At 40.4% G+C, this 10,499-nt stretch overlaps 1 protein-coding gene across 2 annotated transcripts in view; it reads right to left on the bottom strand.

Annotated features, from left to right (window-relative positions):
* The window catches only part of LOC133511945 (FERM, ARHGEF and pleckstrin domain-containing protein 1), a 52,699-nt gene that overhangs the window by 5,020 nt on the left and 37,180 nt on the right, over positions 1 to 10,499 (bottom strand). Inside the window, exons 14-24 of one of the 2 annotated variants that reach the window (XM_061841066.1) lie at positions 7,967 to 8,148; positions 7,199 to 7,288; positions 4,911 to 5,044; positions 3,724 to 3,805; positions 3,395 to 3,632; positions 2,138 to 2,268; positions 1,984 to 2,052; positions 1,270 to 1,359; positions 910 to 992; positions 689 to 801; positions 29 to 192 (exon numbers count right to left, since the gene is read on the bottom strand). In XM_061841066.1, coding sequence (XP_061697050.1) covers positions 29 to 192; positions 689 to 801; positions 910 to 992; positions 1,270 to 1,359; positions 1,984 to 2,052; positions 2,138 to 2,268; positions 3,395 to 3,632; positions 3,724 to 3,805; positions 4,911 to 5,044; positions 7,199 to 7,288; positions 7,967 to 8,148 — 1,376 coding nt within the window. The remainder of the gene's footprint in view (positions 1 to 28; positions 193 to 688; positions 802 to 909; positions 993 to 1,269; positions 1,360 to 1,983; positions 2,053 to 2,137; positions 2,269 to 3,394; positions 3,633 to 3,723; positions 3,806 to 4,910; positions 5,045 to 7,198; positions 7,289 to 7,966; positions 8,149 to 10,499) is intronic. The other variant, XM_061841067.1, reaches the window with a different exon arrangement.

The raw sequence follows: 10,499 nt of genomic DNA, 5'->3' as shown, positions 1-10,499 counted from the left end.
AGCGCGGAGCATGACGTTCGTCCGGTACCTCCACGGCTATGCTAAAATCCACCATGGCCACGCTGGTGTTCCTGTGCCAGCACACGTGCACCATGGTGTTACCGCGGTGAGGGGCGGCCCTCTCCGGGGAGGGGTGCAAGGCCGTTGTGTCATCTTCGGACTCGCCCTCCGTTGAGAACTCCTCTGGGGATTCTGGGAAAGTCGGGAAATATGTTACTGCGAGACAGTTGAGTGGGACGAGGAAAGCATTTGGGGAGAAGGAAGCTAGAGTAGACAATGTTTGGTTATTTACAAATGACTAATTGATTTTCCTTATTTGTGGTCATCACTGTGATTGATGACAGGCACTTTGTAAGAAGATTGAAGATGCTCAAAGCTGTCAAAATGTTATGTTTGTTAACCTACCAAAAATAAAAAGTGGTCAGTTTTATTCTGCGTTGTTGACTACCAAAGTTATACAACAATAAAGCAGGCGTCAGCAGCTTTTATTACAAGAAAAATTGATTATTCATCTTCACCATAATTTATCAAGGCTGAATGTCCATCCCTAAAAAAAAAAAAATACAACATCGGGACATGACATCACATTGCACATCTGTTCGCACACAGACAAAAGGCAAATATTAGTGATGAGAAAAACATTGGTGTTAGGACGTAATAGTCGTAATAGTAGGACATAATAACTTACTGATGTCAGTCAACGTGCAGCTCATCAGGTCAGATGAGGGCCCGTTGTTGTTTTTTGCCATTTCTACAGCCATCTGAATATCCTCCATCCATTTTTCCATCTCTGACAAAGAACTACAAAGAAGAATGGACAAAATACTCCAGTATGGAACATGCATCATTATGTGTGTGTGTGTGTGTGTGCCGCCACGAGCTCTTTGGGGTGAGCACTTCTGATCTTACCTTGCTGCTACCACTACCGACTGCCGCTGGCTGACCAAAGTGAAGGCGTGAGGAACACCCCACTCATCTTCACTCGCTCTGATCTGGAAAGCGACATACAGACATTAAGAGGGTGGGTGGCGGCAAGTGGGACAGCGAGGACCAAAATAGATGGAAAACGAGAGGTTGCGCGAGGGAGGGATTCAACATAATGTGGATATCCACAAAGCACGAGTGTGCTTCCCCAAATGTTTGTGTAGATTTGTGTTTGTGCGTGGGCAACAGAGCTCCTATTCTGCTGTCTGGTCCTGTTTGTTTACACTAACGACAGACTGCTGATGACTATTTGAACCACTTTGGGTCCAATTAATAGGGACTCACTGTCATGCCATGGAGCGGCAGCTGTCCGTGAACCTTGAACTGGTTGGTTGCCGTCATCCCCCGACTGGTGTACAAAATGACGTCATTGAACTATAAGCGCAGAAGCACAGAGATGGAAAAAAATATTTTTCATTAACACTTTACACCAAAACTACGTAGAGTACTGTTGTACACCCTTGATACACTTTGGTTTGTAAATTTAAACTGCTATTAATGGGAGCCTATCTTTATGTAGTTTTATTTAACTAAGGAATAGCCCACAATTCTTTACATGTTTCCAATTGGGTTCCCTTTTAAGAATTGGTAGTAGCTCATCTATAATTTTAAAATCTGTTCTTTTGAATTTCCTAACCCACACTTTGTCCAAATCCTTGTAATCATTTTGTGCTGACACTGACTCTTTAAAGTGGTTTAGTTATTGCTGTTTATTATAAATTTAAGAAAAATCATGTCATGATTAGCTTTTATTAATAGATAAACCCACTTGAAACTGGCCACTTCCATATTTATGCAAGGCACTTAAAAAACAAAATCACATTCAAACCTTAAAAAAGATTTGAGATTCATAAAAACCTGTGGGAACACTTTTATTATTTTTTTTGTTGCTTTAACAATAATGTATGGCATTATGTTTTTCTTTTTTTTGAAAATGCATCTACAGGTCTTATTAAGAATGCTAACATTTTGATGTAATATGTGAAAGTGAGGTTTTACCAAGAAAAACATTCGCTGCTGTAGGCCTTTTCCAGATAGTTTGCTAAGGGAGCCAAACCTGATGAATTCCTGACAAAATAACAACAACAAAAACATTTTCAATCATGAGCAAAATGACAACAACATAAATGAATTTAATAAGTCTTGGTCTTACCCGACCAGGAACAACAAGATTGTCCACGCCAATCAGATCCTTCTTCAGCTCCAACAGTTTCTGGAAGTTTTCCATCTTCACGATGCTGCCCTGGAGCTGCTCGACCACTTCGGACACGTCTGCCAGAGCAGCTACCCGACGACCAAGTAGAGTGAACCCCGTTAAAATAGATATTTTGACATGAATGACACAATATATCCACAATGATGGGTTTTGTGTCCCAATAAGTTCAAGACAAACAGATGAACACTTCTTTCTCTAGAACTGAGCATTCAGTTTAAGTATTTGATCATTTTTGTGGAGTAGTGTGATTGGGTTGGATGTGTTGTGTAGTGTTTGTCTTTTGGCATTTTTTCTCTCCCTTGCTTTTTTTTTGTACATTTGCAGTTCTTGTTTTGTTCTGACTTAGTGTAAGAATGACCAAAACAAACAAACAAAGAAAGAAACAAAAAAAAAACCCCTACATTAGAATAGCTTTGCAACAAATTAACAAATCATTCAATAATTTAGGCTTCATAGATCTCACAAACTTGTTTAAACAATTTAGTACCTAGAAGTAGGATTCTTTCAGCTACTGGCTCAAGTTTTTAATGAAGAGTCCAAATTACAATAAGTCACTCAAGTGACTGGAAATGTCTCTATTATGGCCAAGACTGAACAACATATACTTAATAGTTGTTTTTATTATTGTTATTATTATTATTATGTACTGATCATGTTTTATTCACACTATGTTTCCCCCTTTTCTCGTGCTCAGGCCAAAGCCATGTCTAATTAAAAAGTATTGCTTTTGACGCTATCTTCTGGCCGCTTTGTGCCAAGGAACAATGTTAAAGTTTGGGGAGGAGTTTCATTTAGTCAGGCTATGAACTTGTGTAACATAAAAGTAGTGCTTTGCCATCTCCTTGTGGTGCGCTATTATTCACAGCGATGTTCGTCACGTGAACAAAATAATGACATTTTTTCATTTGCCAATTGAAAAAAACAAAAGCTCACTCTACTCCCGGTCTTCGGTTGACCATGGCCCAAGCCCACTACTCGCTCATCCAATCACATTTAGACACCTTCACAGCCTTGCAGATGGTCAGAAATTGTACAACTCTCAACACCTTATATTGCACAATTCTAGAATCTTTGTTAACAAATGAAAAACTCTAACATGTAAAAATGCACATTGAATTTAATGAAACTGTACTGAATTGCCTGTACTGCGTGCATGTAAGTGTCCCAAGTTGTGCTTCGTACGCAGTGTGCTACCTCTGCAGTCCCTGAAGTCGACATGTGTCGCCGGGTAGTGTTTGCACAGACCCTCCAGGATGTTCTTGTAGTGCACGAGGCGGTGCAGAGGCCGCAGGATGAAAACATTGAGGGGTACGTAGCACACCTTCTGCAGCTCAAAGTCCCGGCAGAGGCCTTCTAACCTACGCGACGCTCTGCATGCCTTCTCCAGCTCCGTCAGGATGTCACTCTGCTTATGCAGGTTAGCTGTCAGTGGCTGAAGATGGTGTCACGTGTCAATGGGGCGGTGGTCATTCATATGGAGATGATCCAGTTGAATTCATCAAAAATAAATCAAATAAAATCACCTTCAACCCTTGCAGGTTCTTCAGCATGACATCTCCAATGCGCTGGTAGTCGCCTTTAATGTGCGCGTTGGAACGTCCTTCCCTAGAAGAAATAAATATCAGTACTTTTAATTAGTTAATGACAGCGTTCCCTCAAAATCCCTTGAGGGTTAATTGACAATAAGTCAAGAAATAAAACACTTCAAGGTGGATGAGTGGTTTAAAGACCCAAATTAGCCACAAGGTGTCGCCTTGAGCAAAAACTCCAAATACAAAACTGCACATAAACATCATCAGTATCAATCTGTATTGCCTTGCCTTACCTTTGTTGCCTTATAATCTTTTTTTTAAAGTTTTAAAAATGGTAGCACAATATTCTGGAGTTTGGCATGCCAGTCTTATCAGCTTTGGGTTTTGGGTTGGAATCTCTGCACAGGCCTTCCTGTGGGGAGTTTGCGCGTTCTCCCCATGCATGAGTGAGTACAATCCAGCTTCCTCCCACATCCTCAAAGCAATGTCAGGCTAAATTGTCCAGGTGTGAATGTGAGTACTTGCAACAGTTGTTTGATTTTATGGGCAGGGTATAATCACTCGCCCAAAATATGGTCCAGCTCTTTGCCAACCCTAATAACAACTAACATTATAGCAAATGGATGGAAATATTAATGGGTAAATTAATCAGAGTTCACAGCAAACTACTTCAAATTCTTTGTATTCTTTTCAGTTTATGTGGAATGAGATGACCTTGGCCTCTCTCAGGTCCAACATTAGTGATGTTTATAGCATCCGACTTTTCTTCCATTTTTATCTGTTAATATTGTGTAATGTCTTTGTATCAAGTACTAGAGCTTTACTTTGTGTGTGAGTCAGATCCTGTCAGCATATTAATTTAAGATGTCATTTGGAGTTTATAGTTGCAAGAGCATAACCCAAGATTTAAAAAATACATAAATTGAAAAAAACCCCACTGCAGTTCTGACACCCACGCTGACGTAGCGCACAGGCATGAGTCACTATCGTGTTTTGGGGAAAGCACAACATCATTAAAAGAGATCAGACAGCCGAAACCCGATGGCAAGGAAATGTCTGAGTCATGTAGCACGACTGTTACCATGGAGATAGTAGCTCCTGCTGTCATGAAGGCAACAATTAAACAAAAACCCAAAACATTTTTTTGTATGCTTGACAAGGCGTTAAGGAAGTCTCACCACAAAGCCAGCCTCTGCTCCACCTCCCTGAGAAAACCCGTGTGAAACTTGTGCAGTGGCTCAAGCGTGGAGAAAACGGCCTTCTTCAGAGTGTCCGTACTGTCCTCGTCTTGTACGACGACGTTCTGGAAAGACTGAAAAGCAACAACTCTGCTTTAGAAACTGAAAATTCTAGAAGATGAAAAAGTGAGTGAGTGAGCGAAAGCTGTGCTGACATACAGTTGGGGCTAAATTAATATATTTGTTAAATTTGAAATGACTGAGTAATTTGTTGAATGGGTATGGCATTCCTATCCTGCACAATTTTAAGATCTTCTGTACCCTGTCTCAAGGATCCCGGTAATTTAATAAGCATAATCTAGAACATTCTAATAAATTATAGATTTTGGACACTGCATACTGCTGCCTGTACTGAAAAAGTGTGTGAATAATTTGGGATTTTACTTAATTTTTCTTACTTTTTAGCCTCTTTCGTCTCGTTTGAGAGAAGCAAAGAAAACTCCACTTCAACTCAACATTTGAAGATAAGCTCTTTCATGACATTATTTTTAAATAGATACTGTAGATAGTGGTTACAATGTCAGCCTCACAATTCTGAATGTCAGGTTTATTGCTTTTTGGGGTGAATGTCAATTTGACATGGTCCTTCTGTGTATATGTGACCTGTGTTTGGTACCCCCCACCCCCCACCCCAAAGTTAGCTCCAGCTCGAATGCTATAAAAAATAGATTGGACGGTATGAATATAATTTTGGGTTTGATCTTAAAATCTTTCCGGCTTTTATCTTAATGAAGAACCAATAACTCACTCATTCTTAAAACAGTTATTGTAGTTCGACTGGAGCTCTTGCAACAGGGTGCAATAAGAAATACCTCTTGAGGGATTATAATCTGTTTTATAAATGGAAAATTAAATTACATACGGGCATGAGAAAAGCTTTATTAAAAGGAGACAAGTTGGGAAAGGGGGCTTTAAGTCTTTGGGGGTGGGGTGCACCAACACTTCAGATGACTCCACCAGCTACGACTGGAGGAATTTAGAGAGATGGAGAGAGCGCATGGCTGGAAAAAAGAAAAGGGACATGAGCCAAAGCAAATATTTATGAGATAGAAGAGAGTTTTTGCTGAAGATAGCAACGTGATAAAAGTGTCAGACAAGACAAACTTATGCACGGTGAAGCACACTTTAGAAATATACCCCAGGCTACAACATTAGGAAGACCTGCACAAATTAAAGCGAACAAATATAAGGTAAGTTTACATTATTCAGGAAGACACATCATTCCCCCCCACCAGTATGATTAGTGGTGGGAAGCAACATAGTACGAAACTTTGACACTGTATTTGGCCGTACTTCTGTGGATTTTTTAGGTGACTGCACTTTACTCTTTACTGCACTTTATTCAGTTTTGAGACAATGTTTTACTTTTACGCCTTACATTACAAATCACATACAGCGGTAGATTGAGATATGAGCTCAACTGTTTCCTTTACCATGCTTGTAGCTCAAAACATTTGTATCTCAAATCATATTTCCACACTCAAATAAATGAAAATGTCCTTAATCTGTTCTAGCCTTCAAAAAAAAAAAAAAAAATTAAAATACAAAAAATAGCAATCACTAATACTGTACTATACAAAAACACATCAGTGAATTATTAAATAAAATGTTAAATTAAAGTAAATTATTTTTTACATTTCAATGGTCATCTGGTCAATGGGCATCTCAAAGCACAACTGTATCTGTACTTTTTCTATCTTTGCCAAAATAAAGCAATGTATAAAATGGATGGATAGAAGTATGACTCAATGAAATTCTACATCAGTGCAAACTACAAACGGAAAAATATAAGTATCTTTTAGATTAAATATTCTTGGATGCCCTGCAGGTGTATCTAATGCTGTAATCACGGAGTACTTCTATTGCATTTCCTGAAAGCTCAGACTAAATCAATGTTTTTCATGCTTGAACCGGTGTGTGAAATCTCCATAAACTCCGAGATAGGCCGGCACAGCTTGTGTAAATCTTTCTAAACAGAAACGGTGACGCCTCAGTGGCCTTGAGTGTGTTTGATACAGTACTTCTGAGCGTACAACTTGGAGAATGGATACAAAAACGTAATCTTTTAAAATCTGCCCGTGTCCCCACTTGCTTCAATGTCCTAGCGGGTGCTCTGCCATGGAGCGTCTAACCCGGATAATCTGTGTGCTCTCCCCCAAAGGACAATGCTAGGAGAAAACAAATTGTAAAGCGACACGTCAGGCAGTGGCGCCATGGACTCGTCTTACCACGGTCACCACCTCCAGATCCTTGACGTACGTCCTCTCTGTGGTCAGCAGTTCCTTGGCAATGAAGTAGGCCCGGTCTGTTGGGAACCTCTGGCAAGGCATCAAATACACACAATGGTCAGCAAAGTCTTCATTGACGTGAACTATCAAAGATTAAAGTACGGTATATAAAATGACAACAATGGAAAAAAAATCTTGGATACACTCTCTTTTAGCGGCACAGTGGAACAACTGGCTAAAGGGTTTCATTCACAGTTCTACGGACCGTGATTCAAATCACGGCTCTGGCTGTGTGGAGTTTGCACGTTCTTGCGTGGGTTTTCTCTGGGCACTATCCCACATCCCCAAAACATGCATTAATTGGAGACTCTAATCACCCTTTGGTGTGATTGTGAGTGCGACTGTTGCCTGTCTCTGTGTGCCCTGCAATTGGCCGGCAACCACTTGAAGGTGTACGCCGCCTTCTGCCCAATGATACCTGGCATAGCCTCCAACACTCCCACAACGCTTGTGAGGATAAGCGGCTTGGAAAAATGGATGGATCTTCTCTTTCAAGTGGGAAGTCGCCAATTTTGAATATTTCCCAAACTTCTTAACTAAAGTTCCCAATAATTCGTAAATGCTTTCCATTTAGACGCGATCCTGCTGTCGATGTAGTGGATACGGGAGTACATCTAAATATCCAGACTAAGCAAGTAATTATAAATCCGATGTGTGCAGTGTCTACAAATTGCTGGACTGCCCGCTCAATTTGTGTGAAGCACAAACCTTCCGGCGCACCTCGTCTTCATCATCAGTGCGAATGCTGCAGGCATCGTTGAGGAGAGGGCTGGTGAGAGGCGAAGGATGCCGGACGTCGGGACTGTGACTGCCCACCTCCAGAGATGTTCGGCCATTAAGCAAACAGTGTCCGGAGGATGTGGACATGTATGGACTGTTTGTCAGCGCATCTATTGGGGGGGGAGTGGGAGTGACGGTGTGAAAGTGACAAAGTGATACATAGAATGAGAGAGAAAGAGAGAGAGAGAGAGACAGGGGAAAAAAAACCTCAGCAATGGAAAGACGCATGATTAATTATTTCTTGCGGCTACCCTCTGTTTACTTGCTTGATTAAATTGAAAGAGTTGTAATCTAGTACAGTTTAGAGAGGGAAAAAAAAGAACAAGGGACAGTTATTGACAATCTATTTGAGGGAGCGTCATAGTTTCCCCTGGCTAAAAAGATACCGGAGGCAAATGCCTTCTAGAAGTGAAACATCAGCAGTGACTCACTCTGAACTCCAGACAGCAACAGCAGGCTTAGTGCTACAAAAACAAATTGCGGGAAAACTACACTCACAGGACACAACAATAGGTACACCTACACAATGAAATTCAATACGTGACCTGAATCCAAAATTCCGCACTGCATCATACTAGGAGTACTGTAGTAGGAACTACAATAATAGACACATTTTTAAATTTATACACAGTGTAAATTAAATGATTAGAATCTAGGAAAAGACTATTTTCATAAAGTTCTTGTATTGGATCAGTCAGGTTTCATCTGGAACACCACAACAGAGAGTGCACTGACTCAGCATTGGCTGGGGATTGACTGTCAACATTTTACTGGGAAAGTGCGGAAACCACAAACCACGACAAATCTACGGAAGATTAATGCTAACAAGTGTTAGAGACGCCCTACAGTTATTCAAGGCAGGCATAAAAACTACAGGAAGAACTAAGGGAGATATTTTTTTAAAGGCAAAAAGGAAATTCTTGGCTCTGACTTATTAAAAGCCATTTTTATTTACTTTCATATTAAGGTGAGATTCATGCACATCTTAAAACAATCAGCACATAAAGAACAGAGAATGTTGGGAGAGTGAAGAAATTCATGCAAGAACCACGACAAACAAAATGTGTTAAAAATTGCCAGATGCTTAAATTACAGTGCATGCAAAAAGCGGTACGGAAAGTGAAAAATGAAGTAAGTCCTCACAAACCTGGCACACTGCTCAAATAATATAATTGATCTAAAAAAAGATTCTGTCCTGCCAGGTCTGTGAGGGAAGAGAAGTACGTTTCATATTTACAAGAATTCCAAAAATTAAACAGTTGAATAACAGCAGAAACAGGAACCTGCTTGTTCGGTTACCACACAATGAAAAGACCCGTCGGGTTCACCGGACATGCGGTTACGCTGCTTGGCTGTGGAAGACAAAAAAAGTGATACAACAATTTCATGCAAATGGACAAGTGCATAAAAAGGTGAAAATAAGAGAGAAAAAAAAGAAACGGGAGACACCACAAGTCAACATGCAGACAGAAGAGCCCTTGTAGCAGAACGATTGTAAAAGATGGTAACAAAGTTCATCGTGTACATTGAAGCTACTTAGTGCACCTTGACACGATTGGCTAATACTCAATTCTAGTGGAAACAATGTGGGGAAGCTTAAACTATGGGACAAATTAACCTTCACTTCAGAGAAGTTTAGACTGCTCAGGCCACAACTGATATCTCATGGAATAGACACAGATGGGACACTTGACGCGGTAGGTACATTTGCACATTCTCATGCGATCCAATACAAGAGCTACGAATGACTGTGGGTGTACCAAATCTTAATTTTGGCATTGGAATGCAAACGAATCATACAATGCATTTGGTTCTGATAAGAGGTACAATGCAGCAAAGTTGCATGAATTAGGGCCAGTTAGCAGTTGTAACTGATCAAGGTTAGGCTCGCAGAGTTGTACTAAACCCAGAGAAGATACCGGTAATCTCTGCAGAATAAGGTGTTTGATGGCCGAGAGGGGCTGCATGTATGCAGACTGTGACCACGGCAGATGAATTGGATAAAGTTATGAATTATTCATTCAATATTGTGTGGAAGATGATTGACTAGAGCGATTCAGCTATTGCTTACAAGCAGCTGAGCTAAATGGCTGGATTAGTAGAAGCATTATTTCCACCCAGCCAGCGTGGATTTACGCATTTTACGGCGCAGAGGCTGGCGTAAAAGAATCCATGGTGACAATACGGTGAGGGATCTTGGTTAAAGTAACCAATTTGAAACTAAAAAGAAGCATCTGTGCATCATCTTTCTATGGAAGGAAAAACTGTTGTTAAAACATGCCACCCAAACTGTACTGTGTGTCTTCCCTGGTGTTGTGACAAGATCTCAGACTCCTCAAAAAACTGCGACCTAGATTTAATTAGATGGCTACTGATGATTTTCAAATAATCAAATTGGATTTTTTATTTGCTGGGGCGATGACACGTCTTTAATTCGGAATAGTACAAGGAGTGACGATTT

The sequence above is a fragment of the Syngnathoides biaculeatus genome, chromosome 14 (genome assembly GCF_019802595.1).
Source record: "Syngnathoides biaculeatus isolate LvHL_M chromosome 14, ASM1980259v1, whole genome shotgun sequence".
NCBI lineage: Eukaryota > Metazoa > Chordata > Actinopteri > Syngnathiformes > Syngnathidae > Syngnathoides > Syngnathoides biaculeatus.
This window is presented reverse-complemented; position numbering and strand designations above follow the sequence as displayed.